The sequence below is a fragment of the Schistocerca nitens genome, chromosome 5, assembly GCF_023898315.1.
Source record: "Schistocerca nitens isolate TAMUIC-IGC-003100 chromosome 5, iqSchNite1.1, whole genome shotgun sequence".
Taxonomy (NCBI): Eukaryota; Metazoa; Arthropoda; class Insecta; order Orthoptera; family Acrididae; genus Schistocerca; species Schistocerca nitens.
Window position 1 is genome coordinate 584,033,678 of NC_064618.1, and position 16,794 is coordinate 584,050,471.

At 42.5% G+C, this 16,794-nt stretch overlaps 1 protein-coding gene across 1 annotated transcript in view; it reads right to left on the minus strand.

The window, feature by feature from the left end:
• The window catches only part of LOC126260594 (uncharacterized), a 145,948-nt gene that overhangs the window by 11,551 nt on the left and 117,603 nt on the right, over positions 1-16,794 (minus strand). Inside the window, exons 3-4 of the mRNA XM_049957929.1 lie at positions 10,108-10,135; positions 3,009-3,105 (exon numbers count right to left, since the gene is read on the minus strand). Coding sequence (XP_049813886.1) covers positions 3,009-3,105; positions 10,108-10,135 — 125 coding nt within the window. The remainder of the gene's footprint in view (positions 1-3,008; positions 3,106-10,107; positions 10,136-16,794) is intronic.

Here is a 16,794-nt window from a genome sequence, read left to right on the forward strand (position 1 = left end):
CGCACAGAAGAAGGTCAATGGCCGGGTGGCCTTTAACTATATGAAGGTAATAACTGTTCTGAAAGAACAGATACCAATGATGACCATGGAGCTTCTCTAGAAAGAAATGATAATTAATCGATACCCTCAGCTGTCAACAGGTGTTGTTGATATACCTCAATGGGGACAGCTGAAAATGTGTGCCCTGACCGAGATCCTCGCATCTGAGGGTTTCGATTAATTATAATTTCTTTCTAGGTAAGCTGTATGGTCATCATTGGTATCTGTTTTTTCCTAACAGTTACTATCTTCACTTCGTCAAATGCCTTTTTTAAAAGAACTGGAAGGGCTTGTGAAACTTTTCCTATTTGCCATATTCGAGGGTCATTCAACAGCTAAACAAGTGGCTGTACAGCAGTTATGGTGTACTAGATCAAGACAATTTTCTGTTTACTCCTCCAAGTAATCGCCACCAATTCTGTGCAATTGTTCCATATTCTTAGGCATTTCTTATCGCATCAGCGAAGTTTTCTTGACACTGATATAGAAGCCAGTTTTGTAATATACTCCTACATCTCGTGAATAACGTCGAGGCACGCCCAGAAACTATTTAGTGTCTGAAAACAGGTGTTACTGATACAAAATTACGTTAAAATGCATATGTGTCAAAAATGACCCACATGGTACAACTGGTATAAAAGGTAAATATTTCATACTTCTACGTTTGCTAGGGATATGAAATTTTGATAAATTGTACCAGCACATAAATGATGAAAATTCACGGGAGCGTTTGGTGCTACGACGATTACGGAGAGGAGTAGGGTCCTCAAAAACCCCTCATGGGTCCGAAATTACCCAAGTGATACGTCTAGTGTTAACGTAATTAGTTTTTGTATAATCCTTTAAAAAGTGTTATTTCTTTCACTGCCCTCAAAGGATAGTTTAAACTATAAACTACGGTTACCCGACATAGCGTTTTAGTTGAAGACATTTTATTTGTCCAGATCGCATGAATTACAGATGTGGTCGACTAGTTTCCGCAAACTTTAATTGCTATCTTCACATCCTTAACATACATCATTTTGACGAAAGTAATTAAAGTAACAGCCAACTAAGATGGTGACGTGAGAGGGCGAGGGGATATTGAATATCTCTCACCGTGCACTTGCGCGATGGTTTAGGTGGCTTCTGTAGAACAATTAAAGGCTGTTTCCCAGCTTGACGGACCGTAAGTATCCTGTATCAAACTGTTTTTTGGACTTCCCGTAAACGACTGCAGTAAACTAACAGTTATCGTTCATACTGTGTGAATGCATGCCATGACAGCACCGTTCCGTCGGTGCCCACTGGGCAAAATAGAATTTCGCGGCTGCCCTGTTGCCTGGCGAGCTATAGATGTGCGTTGAGCGCGAGCTGGAAAACAGCGAGGAATGGTGGACACAGTGACTCCTGGGTCAAGCTGCAGAACAAACACTGGACGGATGATTGCTGCTGGACAGAGAAAGGTACTCACATCGGGTGGGACATACTCTTGCAACTCTAGCCGACTTCTTCTACAATCTGCACCGTCACGTGAAAAGATGCAAGTACCAGCTACACAAGAGCAACCTTGAGATGAATTTTCTTTAATCAGGTGATGAAGGTAATCTCCGAACTTTTATCATGGCAAATTAGCCGTTCATATTTCCCTTGTTTTTGTGCAGGTGCCAACGGCAGCTCTACTGTGGCTTTCATAGTTTTAAACGTTACACCTAAACTGTGGGATTGTTAGTTAAATATATGAAGATGGTATCTATGCTTTTGGACATGTCCGATAGAACAGATACCATCGCTGACCATTCAGCTCTCTTAGAATGAAATGATAATTAAATCAAGACTCTAAGCTGTCAATAGGCGTTGATATACACCAACAGTGACAGTTGAAAATGTGTACCCTGACTGGGACTCGAACCCAGGATCTCCTGTTTACATGGCAGACGTTCTATCCATCTGAGCCACCGACGGCACAGATGATAGTGCGACCGACTGCAGGGATTTATCCCTTGCACGCTCCCCGTGAGACCCACATTCCCAACTTAATGTCCACACACTACATTCGTAGTGTCCCTGCCCGTTACACTCATTACTCGCTGCAGACAATCCTACCAAGTCCCGTAAGAGTTCGGGCAATGCGTGTGCATCTAACACAGAAGAAGAAGGTCAATGGCCGGTTAGCGTTAACTATATTAAGATGGCATCTGTTCTTTCGGACATGTCCGAAAGAACAGATACTATCTGATATGTCCAAAAGAACAGATACCATTTTATATAGTTAAGGCTAACTGGCCACTGACCTTCTTCTTCTGTGCTGGATGCATACGCATTGCCCGAACTCTTACGGGACTCGGTAAGATTGTCAGCCGCGAGTAATGAGTGTAACGGGCAGGGACACAACCAATGTAGTGTGTGGACATTAAGTTGGGAATGTGGGTCTCATGGTGAGTGCGCAAGGGATAAATCCCTGCAGTGGCACTATCGTCTGTGCCCTCGATGACTCAGATGGATAGAGCGTCTACCATGTAAGCAGGAGATCCCGGGTTCGAGTCCCGGTTAGGGCACAAAATTTCAACTGCCCTCGTTGATGTATATAAACGCTTGTCGCTAGCTTAGGGTCTTAATTTAATTATGATATGAGTTAAATTGTCGTAATTGGTGATATCACCGCCTATGCTTTATTTTATTTGGTCGTTGCGCCTAAACAATCTTGGTAGTATTTTGTAATTCTTTAAACTGTGTCATTGGAGACATGTCTGATGTGATTGTATTAAAATTATTATTAAGTATTGTGTTGTGTGTGCTATTGGAACCTGCTGAGAATAACTCACTTAATCAACCCGCCCTTCCAATATCCTGTCGCTCCTGTACAATAGGTTTTACTCATTAACTACTGAAGGACTCCGTAAAAAGTAAAAGGCCAGTGTTTTGAAAAAGTCGGCATATGGAGTTGGCAGAGCATGGTTGGCAGAGCGGAGCAGCCGGCAGACACTCACAGTAGTAGGGGCCGTGCGGTAGCCGCGGCGCCATCGGGTCCATCAGCTTCGGCGTCGAGGTGCACTTCTCATCCGGCGGCTGCGGCGGCGGCGGCAGCTGCCAACAAGCACGACGTAAGCCGATTAAACGACGCCGGCCGCTCTCCTCTGGACACGGGTTATAACGCGCAAAGGAAAAAGTTATCATTAAAATACTAACACACAGGCTGTAACGGGTACATGTTCAGATATCTTTATATATAGCACTTTAATATGCAGACAGATCAGTGAGTTAGTTGGTTTTTTCCTTTGCGTCAGTCTCCTCGCAAATCAAATAATTAGCGACCTCATGTTTTCCGCGCGGTCGTAAATGCACCACTAAGTGGACTGCCCCTACAGTATAGACTTCCTGTTTTGCATCGTGCATACACAATTCAACACCTAGTGTGCTACCTAGCGGAAATTAAGCATTAATGGCTTACCCTCGTCACATGCACTTGGAACTACTAACCAACCTAAAAACATACTACTCCTAATAGCTGTAAGTATTAGTCAGCAAATTAAGTAAATACTGATGTAATGTAGTTCAGTACACAGTACTAAGAAGAATATCTGCACTTACACCCATTACACTCGGTATTAAAACCAGGTATTATTACTCTGCCAACGACAGCCGTTACAATAGTACATATAAACGCAAGTTTTAGTTATAAACAACCATAAGTAAAACACTGACACTAAACATGTTGTAGTTACACAGTGGCAGACATGTGCCGTTACTGTAGAAGCTAAACCTCTAAATTGGAGATACTCTTAAGGGAAAACTTTGCACAAGAAGAAACAACGAAGAAGAAACGATTGAAAAAAGCTGAGGCTGTGTTGACAACAGGAAAAACCTGCTACTCCGGTAATGGGGATGACTGGGATATGGCAAGGGAATAGTTGCAACTGCAGTAACGTAAAAGCTCTAGCACCATATTGAATCGATTACAGCTTGGAGCGCACACAGGTAATTTCGTAGTTTCCACTACAGAAATGTGCCTGAAATATAGATGGAGATGGTTGAAGATTTACATTCATGCAAAGGTACAGCCAGAACGCTGGAAAATATGTTTTGTTTGTCCATCCTTGTGATTATATGTCTAACGGATTTCAGCCATCATTTATTTTATAGCTAACAGTTTCGGTGCTTCAAAGCACCATATTCAGGCCTTAGCTGACGCTGATGGGGATAACACCATCCATGTACACGATGCATCAGTGGACAAGGTCTGTAACTGATTATTGCACACGACCTGCCACAATGATGTTGTCTCGCCAACAATCAACTATCAACTCAGTAGCAGAATGCGTATTGTGTTTTCGCAGAGTATTTGTGAGGAATCCAAAGACTAAGAAACCGATGATGAAGAAATGACAGGGTGACACTACTTATACGAATGAGTCTTCAACAACGTTTCACGAGAGTGTTTAGAACGATCAGCAAGAGAGACCACTTCATAAATAGCAGACTGTCTCAACAACCCAAGTTACCAAACCGTTTGTATTGTTCGGGCGCTATCCAAGGCTTTAGAATTAAGAGACAGACACCAGCTTATCCACTAGTTAACGACAAATAGTTTGCTAGAGCAATAGCGGACCATTCAAGCAACGACATCGTAAAGCAACATCTGGCTAGTAAAGTAACAGATGACCTAAAGTTAAGTGAAATTACTCGTCTCATACATCACTGTTTTTGATTCATTTTATTCATGCATATCTGGCGTTGATAATATTGGTGACATCACTGATTACGAATATCGAGCCTCAAACACGTCTAAATTTCCCAATGTCTCTGTACAGAATTCCACTGTCCTGTATTTGGTGCCTTGACGGAGATTTGGATGGGTGGTCACGAGGAGGGGACCGGGGGCCACTGGGAGAAGCCCCCAGAGCACTCTAGGGAGAATAGGCGGCTTCTAAGAACTTCAGAAAAGTCAAAACAACCTTCGGTGAAATTATAAGCAAGGGTGGTAACATTAAGAGTGCAACCGGAATTCCATTGTTAAATGTAGAGGAGAGAGCGGATAGGTGGAAAGAGTACACTGAAGGCCTCTATGAGGGGGAAGTCTTGCCTGATGACTAGAGTCCGGATTATATGCATTTGCATGTTGCATATGCATGTGCATATTTGGCTCCTTTTCACCGGTTATTACATATTTTAACTAAAAACTAGAGACAATGCATATTTCCGATCTATTTTACAATGTTTTAAAAATTTAGACGGGCGGTCACTAGCTCGATCTAGTTTTGATGTCTCACAGATTGACCGCGACCTATAACTGCGTGCAATCGCTAACCGAGAGGCCACTGCCTAGCGAAATCATTACAGGAGAGGAACAGGAACAGGCAGACAGAGTCAATGCGCCTACTCCTGCGCCCCCGGTTAATCCCCTCCGCTGTCATAACGCACGTGTCGGCAACAATTAAATTAAACTTCGCAAGCTTTTAGTCGCCCGTGCATTTTTTCAGTTTAGCTTTCTATTTACTTCTACACAGTTGAACGTGTTTACGACGTATAGTGCGTAAGGTGTTGTTTGCCATGCCTCCCAAAAGAAGAAACGTCTTTTCGTGGATAGCTGACTATCCTGGAACTTCTACAAATGACGGAACCGTGTCATATTGTCGAGTTTTCGAGATAAATATTTCACGCAAAAAAATGTTTCAAATAGACCAGCATGTCAAGACGAGTCCTCATATCGCAGGATTGCAGAAGAAAGGACCATGACAACAACTTCTGACGACATCAAGTTGCTGTAGCAGGGATTTGTCCTTTGGTAACCAAAAAAGTCGATTTAACACTGATGTATGTGAAGCATTTATTGCATGCAATATTTCGCTTCACAGAATTGCAAATCCTATCCTCGAAGGTTTCTTGCGCAAATATTTCTTAAATCAAAATATACCAGATGAACCAACATTGCATAAAAATTACATACCGACAATTTACGAAAATGTTCTGGAAGAAATACACAATGAACTCAATGACAGCATTATCTGGATTTCAGTTGACGAAACTACAGACACTTGTGGCCGTTACATTGCAGATTTAATTGTTGGTGCTTTAAGAGAAGAGCCTTCTTGTTCCTATTTACCGGGCTGCAGAGAACTTGAAAAGTCAATCATTCTACGATCGTCTGATTTGTGAATGACGGTATCAAGAAAATATTTCCACAATCTTCTGCAGATAAAAGGGTGTTTGTGTTTATTTCAGATGCTGCTCCCTATATGATCAAAGCAAGAAAAGCCGTCCGAGTGTTTTATCCCAATTTGATTCATGTGACGTGCTTTTCCCATGGAGTACATCGCCTTGCTGAAGAAGCACTTTCCACGTTTGAGAATGTCAATAAACTGATTTCATCCACAAAGAAAGTGTTTCTAAAGACTCCTGCTGGCATCAAGTCCTACAAAGAAAATATACCAAATGTGCCTTTACCTCCCGAACCAGTGGTGGGTCGTTGGGGTACATGGGTCGAAGCTCTGTTGTTTTACAATGAACATTTCGAGGCCATTAGAGGCGTAATAAACGACTTCGATAGTGCAGAAGGTTTGGCAGTTTGCCAGTGCAAGGAAGTTTTTAATGATTCTGGTATTAAAAAAGACATTGCAGTGATTAGTACTCATTTTTCCCATTACCTGCAAGTACTAAAAAGCTTGAAACTGAAGGTTTGTTGTTGAACGAATCTATTCAGTTAAAGAATAAAATTATTCTAATGAACTCCTCACTGCCGAGGGTACTCCCAACAAAACTTAAAGAAAAGTCTGAAAATATTTTAAACAATAATCCAGGCTTGGAACCTTTGTGACAAATTGATAGTTCTATTAATGGGATGGGTGAACTTTTACCAGAAACAGTAAGTACCAACATACCAACATAGCACCCAAATTCAAATAGTGCCCAGTTACCTCAGTTGATGTAGACCGGTCCTTTTATACTTACAAAATTGTTTTGAGTGATCGAAAACACAATCTTACTACCGAACATTTAGAACAGTGCTTGGACATTTTTGCTTATAATAGTAGAAAAATGTAGACTAAATTGTAAAAGATGCTTTGGTCCAACAGTATTAGTTAAAAGTTAATGATGTTCAAAAAAATTCATGATTGTATGTTGTTTTTTAAATAAAATATTACGGAGTTTTTGAGCGTGCCCCTCTATGTGCGATATATCTCGAAGTTGGTCAACAATATCAAAGAAGGAACAGTTATTGATACACAGTATACGCCCCCACTTTGTTAATTTTTAGAAAATAGTCCCAGAAACGCCCCCTTCCTAACCTCTAGCAGAAAGTATTCAGAAAATGATATCAGCGTTCTAAATGTGACGATATTTCGCGTGGTCGGCTCCCTTCCTCGTAATTGATATGCACAGGTTTGACATTGAGATATAATGCACGCAGTAACTAGCATGATTTTTTTATTATTTGATCTTATTCAACACTTTTCATGCATTTTTCATGCATATTTTAATGTTCTTATGATGTATATAATGCGGTCTCTGCTGATGACGTAGTAGCAGAAAAACTAGGTACCAACAGGAACCACGCAGGAGATCCGTTATCAGAATCAGAACTGAGAAGAGCTTTGGAAGACTTAAAATCAAATAGGGCAGGAGGGACAGATAACATTCCAACGGAATTTCTTAAACCATTGAGGCAAGTTTCAACAAAACGATTATTCGCGTTAGTGTGTTGGATGTATGAGTCTGAGGATATACGATCTGACTCCCGAGAATGGAAGGCAGGTACTTATTGCATTCGACGCCACATTGGGTGACTTGCGACTCGGAGATGGGGATGAAATGATGATGAGGACAACACAACACCCAGTCGCTGAGTGGAGAAAATCTCCTGCCGCAGCCGAGAATCGAACCCGGGCCCCTTGGCTACGCCGGCCGGGGTGGCCGAGCGGTTCTAGACGCTACCTTCTAGAACCGCGCGACCTCTACGGTCGCATGTTCAAATCCTGCCTCGGACATAGATGTCTGTTATGTCCTTAGGTTAGTTAGGTTTAAGTAGTTCTAAGTTCTAGGCGGCTGATGACCTCAGAAGTTAAGTCCCATAGAGCTCAGAGCCATTTGAACCATTTTTTGCACCCTTGGCGTGGCAGTCCGCCGCGATAACCACTCAGCTAACGGGCGCGGTCCGAGAAAACACCATCCACACATTTATGAAGCTTGAAAGAGCCGACAAGTGCTAGAACCGTAGCACCATCAGCTAAATAAATCATGCATCTAAGTTTCTCAGAAAAATAATATACAGAATAATAGAAAAGAAAATTAAGGATGTGTTAGCTGACGATCATATTTGCCTGAGGAAAGCCAGAGGCAATTAAGACGTCACGGTTGATAATGGATGCAAGATAAAAGAAAAATCGAGACATACTCATTGGATTTGTCGAGCTGGAAAAAGCGTTCGACAGTGTCAAATGGTGTTACATGTTCGAAATTCTCTGATAAATAGGAGTAAGCTACAAAGAAAGACGGGTAATATACAATATTTACAGAAGCCAAGACGGAACAATAAGAACGGAGGACCAAGAACGAAGTGCTGGAATTAAAAAGGGTGAAAGACTACATCCCTTCTTACACCCTTTTTAATTTACAATATTTACAGAAGCCAAGACGGAACAATAAGAACGGAAGACCAAGAACGAAGTGCTCGAATTAAAAAGGGTGTAAGACAGGGATGTAGTCTTTCACCCCTACTGTTCATTCGATATGTCGAAGAAGTAATGACGGAAATAAAACAAACGTGAAAGATTGGAACTGAAATTCAAACTTAAAGGATATCAATGATATGATTCGCTGATGACATTGCCATTATCAGTGAAAGCGAAGGAGAATCAGAGGATATGCTAAATGGAACGAACAGTCTATTGAGTACAGAATATGGATTGAGAGTAAATGGAAGAAAGGCGAGAACTATGAGCAATAGCAGAAATGAAAACAGCAATAAACTTAACAGCGGGATTGGTGATCACGAAGTAGATGAAGTTAAGGAGTTTTGCTACCTAGGCAGCAAGGTAACTACACAAAACAATACTGTGCCAACGAAAGGTCTCCGATAAATGTTTGCCAATGCGACATATTTTTTAAAACCTCGGTCCAACGCCACACCTACGAAATGTTTTATACTTAATCCGATGAATTGTGTTCTGGCGCATACCAATCCGAGGAAACAAAGAGCTACAAATTTCCCATTCCCAAATATTCTTTTACGATGCCTAATCAGCTATTTTCCCGCGGGAGAAAGTCTAGAAATTGGCTTACTGAATTGCCACTTACAAATATGTTTTTACATCATCCAATGAGCTGTCTTCCCATCTGACAAGAGAGAGAAGTTCTCACTCCATTTATAGTGATATTTAGCTGTTGCACTTCCTCCTCCATAAGGGCGAAAGGGAAGAGATTTTAACATGAACAGCCGGTGAGCTTCCCACGGAAAAGCAGAGACGAATAGCTCCCGACCAGCCTGGCACGCTTCGGTTTTCTGGGACAAGCGTTACCGCCGAAAGTCAGCATTCCACTACGGTGATCTTTGAGCAGAGAGATGAACTTTTAAATTAATTTATTATGCACTGGCTACATACATGATACGACTCATTAAACAAGCCATTTTTGACAGAATCAATGACCACATTGCGTATGGCTATGGCCAGCGCACTTCTGAGCATTTGCACCTCGCCAGAATACTGGTTTGAAACACAATCCATTAGAAACTCATGCAGTTCTGATAGATCATTCTATGCATATTATCCCCAGTTTTCGAGAATTTTGCCTACAGGTAGGTCTGACGCCAAGACTCAGGCAGGTAAGTTGTCATCATCACGTAGATGTCAGCTTTGAGATTGTAAGACAGATAAAATTTCACTGGAATGCAGGAAGAAAAGAAACAGACAAAGAGACGACTTTGAGTGAGAGAGCTACCAAGGGTAGAACTAAGAGCGTTACTTAGAGCTCATTAATGTTACAACTGTACCTTATAAACAAAAACATATCTTTAATTATAATATAACGCCCAAAAGACCAGCCCTGAAATGAACATTGTATTAATTCAGAAAGGAAGTAAATCATACTTACAGTGTTGCTGATCGCTGTCATCCAGTCGCTGGAAAACAAAAACAAAATCATTGTTATAGGATCAGAAAGTCAAACATTTGTTCACAAGTATTATAATTTATGATGTGTGTTGCTTTGTAGTTATAAGCAGAAAATCAGGATCAGTTATAAGCAGAAAATCAGAATCAGTCATATTTCATTCTGTCTGAAATTTCACAACAGTAAAAGAAATTGAAACATGGAATACAGTGTCCCCTGTTCAGTGACATAAATTTTAAATAATTTTACTGCCATTTTAGTCCAATGCCATTAATTAGCGAATTTTTACCAAAAAAGGGACGATATCGCAGAAAAACTGTAAATAACGGATCGTCGCTTATGCTAAACATAGAATGTACACAGTACCAAGAAAACTACTCGTACCATTGTCATAAAAAATGGGGACGGGGTGTTTCGAGAGGGAGTGGTGGTGACAGGAGTGACAAGTAAGAAATTGCTGGTATTGGAGGAGGAGGAGGAGGATATTAGTGTTTAACGTCCCGTCGACAACGAGGTCATTAGAGACGGAGCGCAAGCTCGGGTGAGGGAAGGATGGGGAAGGAAATCGGCCGTGCCCTTTCAAAGGAAACATCCCGGCATTTGCCTGAAGCGATTTAGGGAAATCACGGAAAACCTAAATCAGGATGGCCGGAGACGGGATTGAACCGTCGTCCTCCCGAATGCGAGTCCAGTGTGCTAACCACTGCGCCACCTCGCAGTCGATACTGAGCAGCGAATGTAGTTGGAACAACTAGTGTGGGAGATTAAACAACTGAGAATTTAAAGTAAGTAACGTTTGTAGTATTAATTTTTAAAGTAGTTCCAACAATAACGAATCTTTTTTTTTAATGTTTCGGCAGCCTCAGACAGTGATTTAATCATTTCTTGCGCATGATGCTTGGATTATGTGAACAGATATAACCTTTGTTGTTAAAATGGATCATCTTGGCGTTTTCCCCAACGATATAGATAAACGAATTTGGTGGTACTGCGCTGTTCTCAGGCTCTGAATAGAAGCAGACAATGAAAGAAGTCTGTCTAGTACCGTTGAAGAACCTATCACAGGCTTGAGTGCTCCCGCAGAGAGTAATTTGAAAAGAACGCGTCCATTTTGAGGAAATTTTAATCGCTGTGAGCGCTGAGAGAGTATCGCGAGCCGTTAGCGGAGCCACGGCAGTACCGTTGCGCGGGCCAAGGGCCGGCCCTTTGTCCAGTGCCATTCAGCCGTCGTCAAAGCGGTGGCCCTTTGCAGGCTTCGCTCTCGGGAGCCGAAGATCTACGTTCATCGCATCGCTTAGCCAGGTAATTCTTTACTGCCTTAATGCCGCTGGAAAGAGTTCTTCAGACGGACTAAGGCCGTCGGTCAAGTGCAAGTGGTTCACGGATCCAGACTAGCTGCTTTAAAGGAAACGGAGCAGAAATTCTAATTTTCCGTGCGCTTCTCAAGGCCAGAATCTCAGACTTTAAGGAAAAATATAGAATTAAATCGTACCCATCTACATACCTCATACTTTTTATTTATTTATTCGTCAGACAATGATAATATTCGTTAACATAAGCCAATGAAAATAAATAGCTAAATATATGTACACACAGAACACAAACGGATGTTTGTGCTCCTTACTGAAGGGACCACACCGGCATTCAGGAACATCAAAATCAGGACGACCAGACAGGGCAAATTCCATCCTTCTGAATGTGGGGGGTCAGTGTCTTAAAAACTAAAATGAATCATTAGGCTGCTCCCTGTTATACAGTGTTCTTTTGATCATACCGATCTTGCACAAAATGCACAATATAACCTACAATGGTGTTGTACTGTTCTTTGCGTCTGTTTAAACCATTCCTTTGGATTCCGTGGACACAGTGTAGAGACTCCAGGACCACGAACATGCTGTTATGCTCTTTTCGCTTCCTTTAGTCTGTCCAAGAAACGGATTCGAGGGCCGGAAACATGATATTATGCTCCATGCAAGTCTTACTGCCTTCCCTTCAGTTTCTCTGGAAAACAGATGCACTATCCCGCCATGATGTGTGAGATGTTGAGCTCAGGGGAATGACATTAATATCGTGTTCTTTAGATCAGGACACATTGAAAACCATCGACGTAAATATCTATATTTACTGTGTAGAATTCTCTGGTATGCTGTATTCGGTGCAGGTATTACGAACCTCTTTCGCTGTGCATTGTTACCTGAGCCTTTAAGCTGTTCGGAAGAGTCAGTCAGCTATATGCGGGTAGGTTGTTGAAATGAAAAACTCAACAGAATTGTATAACAGTATCGGTACAAACTTATGGTTAAACGGTTACTTTCTTCATTGTGTCCATGAAGAGAATTTGTGCTAATGTTCCTTGTTGGTAGTCAGTGTTCAAGGAAATCAATAACTTCGCAGAAGCAACAGCGTCCGCAGCTCGTGGTAATGCGGTAGCGTTCTCGCTTCCCGCGCCCGGGTTCGATTCCCGGCGGGGTCAGGGATTTTCTCTGCCTTGTGATGACTGGGTGTTGTGTGATGTCCTTAGGTTAGTTAGGTTTACGTAGTTCTAAGTTCTAGGGGACTGATGACCATAGATGTTAAGTCCCATAGTGCTCAGAGCCATTTGAACCAAGAAGCAACTGATGGTGCGGGAAGTGGAATGATCTGTGAACGCCATTGTTTCTCTTTCGAATGGCAGACCGTGGTGAGGCAGAACTGCTGCGACTACTGTGGAGATGTTCAAGGATTTCATGTGAAAAAATGAACAGAAATAAGTTTATTTAGGTCTTTATATACTGTAAGTTGCAGACGAGTTCTGCTGTTCGACAGGGCACAGATGTATTACGGACAAATGTGAAATTTTCTCAAAGTAAGCTCCATCGAAGCCCAAGCCCGATCAAACCTCCCAGACGCCCTTGACACGGACAAAATAACAAACAGGAAGAAACTCGACACTTAGGAAAGCAGAACAAACCGGGAAGAGATTTCCACACCCCACGCAAGTGAGAAGCTTGAACCGTACACTCAGAAACGTGATCTAGGCGAGCAGAGGACATCACATCATTCTATCAGCACAGTTTGATCTCAGAGCAGGGAAAAAGTCTCACAAGAACACCTATCAACCCGCTGATATGGCGGAGAAGCAACAAACTGGTCCGGAAAGCCATTCTTACTAAATCGGAGAAAACCGCTTCTGAGCCCAGAAAAGTGGGTCATCACAGATGCGAAATAATGTCACTGTTTCAAACCGGTAGTAACTAATACTCAAACTTTCGAGCCTTTGTGTCAATTTTTAAGTTGCAGTACATCTGCTTAGAGCAGGAACCTAAGCTGCTCGCCAAGATGATTTCCTCCTCCGAGGCTGGCACACGTATTGCCTACCATACCTGGTCGCTGTAAGCTGCCTACCTCGTAACCACTGATGAGACTTGGATTCTTCTACCTATGGCTTTCTGAACCAAATCCAATGTGCTTGGCACACTATCTACATGACCCAGTATTTGGGAGGCGCACTAACCACTGCTACTCCCGACTGGTACCTGTAAGCAGTCGTACATATTCCTTGCCTTCCTTGGTGGAAGGGATGTACTGTGGGTCATGTCCTCAACAAGCAGAGTTGTTCAGGGATTACCTGAGCATACCTGTTCGATATCAACGAGAGCGCTCTGGCAGTTCACAGTCTCTGCTCTGCCCGCATCTCGTGGTAGTGCGGTAGCGTTCTCGCTTCCCACGCCCGGGTTCCCGGGTTCGATTCCCGGCGGGGTCAGGGATTTTCTCTGCCTCGTGTTGGCTGGGTGTTGTGTGCTGTCCTTAGGTTAGTTAGGTTTAAGTAGTTCTAAGTTCTATGGGACTGATGAACATAGATGTTAAGTCCCATAGTGCTCAGAGCCATTTGAACCATTTAGTCTCTGCCCTGCGGAGTCACGCTTCTCGTATCGGCTATACCGTTCGCCCACGAGGCGTGCCCCCTGCCCAGCACAGTGGGTGGCGTCGCCGCAGTTTCCTGGGACTGAATCAGCAGGTTCCACGGTACTACATGCTCCGACGACAGTACAAGTCTCAACCCAGACCCCTACAGCTGGCTGGGAAACAAAACCACTGACAATGGCAGAGCAGAATGGGTATAAAATATTAAGAAAAGCCTTTCAGAAAAGGAATAGCACGACAACATCTAATATTTAAGTGCACGTAAGTATTTTTAGAAATTATCTACCTGGCATGTAACCTTGTACACAAGTGACATGTCGACAAGCAATAGTCCAGAAAGGAAAAGAAGAGAGGATTTTGAAATGTGGTGCTATAAAAACACGATATGTACTTTCTTTTGGACTTTTTGCTTTCCTGTCCAAGGAGTAGAGCAGGCTGTTGTGGGTGCAATTCATTACAGAGTCACTAGGCGTCAGAGGACCAAAGGAATGAATAGGAGGGGCTGACCAGATCCGGTATTTACCTACCAACAAATTCTAGGTCGAAATTGGGGGGTTGGGATTAACTTAGTTTATATTTTGGAAAGTATCATTCTTTTTTTCCAGGAAAAATTAAAAGTTTTGGATATATGTGTGTGTGTGTGTGTGTGTGTGTGTGTGTGTTGCTGTGCGGAGTGATGCGTCTAATGAAAGATTAGATGGGTAGATCTAATAAGCAATTATGAAGTAATAATTCGAAGGCATAACTTGACAAAAAAGAGGGATCAGTTAATACGACACATTGGACCGCATCAAAGAACAGTTAAGCTGATGACGGAGGGGTGTGGGCGGCAAAAGTCGTAGAGGGAGACCAATGTTTGATTACAAGCGGGTACAAATGCAGGGGCAGAGAACTAGCGCAAGACAGACTAACACGGGGAGCTGCAGCGAATAAGTTTTTGGACTGAAGACCACAACAGCAACATCAAGAAGACACGTTTCTACGGTGCCATCTTTTTCTCGGAGTCAAGTGAGAGAACATGTGAGAAGATAAAACGTTTATTTGATTCAGACCTTTCTGTAGGGTCACTTCCATCTGTTTCTTTGGGGCTTTCATCAGTCTCTTATTCTCTATGTGTACAGTATTTGTGATCTCTTAGCTATATATGCAACACATTGAATTTATTTTCATATAATTTTTATACTCGGTTACACTGTTAAATTAGATGGGATTTATGACTTAAGGCGTCTCTCTTCATCTGGTAACGGTTTCCATCCATCTGATCTCAAATCTCACCCTTTTGTGCTTGTTAGGAAATGCACGGATGATCCAAAACATTTAGACCACCTGCACAGCAGCGTGTTATTCCATTTTTTGAACACAAAACGGCTGCGATTCTGTGCGGCATGGATATGGCAAGTCCTTGTAACGTTTCCGGAGGTATGTGGCACGAGATGTCTACGGACGACTCAAGCAATTTCTACAAATTACGGGCCTGTGATTTGTATGTCCGAAGGTGGCAATCGGTAGCGTCCTAAATGTGTTCCCTCGGGCTCAGATCAAGCGTATTTCGTGGTCAAGAGACCAACATGCGTTCACTATTATGCTCCTGAAATCATGGCACTATTCTGGCTTTGTAAAAAGGACAGTTATCCTCGTGGAAGATACTATCGCCATCTCGGAACCCATCAAGCGTGAAGGATGTAGGTGGTTCGCAACGATACCAACGAAGTCCACTTTCAAGTGGCCGTTCGCGTGGATGGCGGAGCATCCTGACACGACCATCAACATGGTATAACAAGAAACATGTCTCATCCGACCAGGTGATCAGTTTACACTGATCCACAGTCCACACTGAACAATCACATACAAACGTTCGCTCGACGACAGATCCGTACCCAAAGACTGGAAAGTTACACAGGTCACACCAATTTTCAAGAAAGGTAGTAGGAGTAATCTAATAAATCACAGGCCCATATCACTAACTTCGATAGGCAGCAGGATTCTGGAACATATATTGTGTTCCAGCATTATGGATTACTTCGAAGGAAACGGTCTATTGACACACAATCAACACGGATTTAGAAAACATGGTTCTTGTGAAATCGAACTAGCTCTTTACTCACACGAAGTGCTGAGTGTTATTGACAAGGGATATCAAATGGATTCCGTATTTCTGGATTTCCGGAAGGCTTTTGACACTGCACCACACAAACGCCTTGTAGTGAAATTGCTTGCTTATGGAATATCGTCTCAGTTATGTGACTGGATTCGTAAGTCCTGACAGAGAGGTCACAGTTCGTAGTTGTTGTTCTTGTGGTCTTCAGTCCAGAGACTGGTTTGGTGCAGCACTCCATGCTACTCTATCCTGTGCAGGCTTCTTCATCTCCCAGTACCTACTGCAACCTACATTCTTCTGAATCTGATTCCTGTATTCATCTCTTGGTCTCCCTCTACGATTTTTACCCTCCACGCTGCCTTCCAATACTTGATGCCTCAGAACATGTGCTACCAACCGATCCCTACTTCTAGTCAAGTTGTGCCACAAATTCCTCTTCTCCCCAATTCTATTCAGTACATCCTCATTAGTTATGTGACCTACCCACCTAATCTTCAGCATTCTTCTGTAGCACCGCATTTCGAAAGCTTCTATTCTCTTCTTGTCTACACTATTTATCGTCCATGTTTCACTTGCATACATGGCTACAATCCATACAAATACTATTAGAAACGACTTCCTGACTATACTCGATGTTAAAAAATTTCTCTTCTTCAGAAACGATTTCC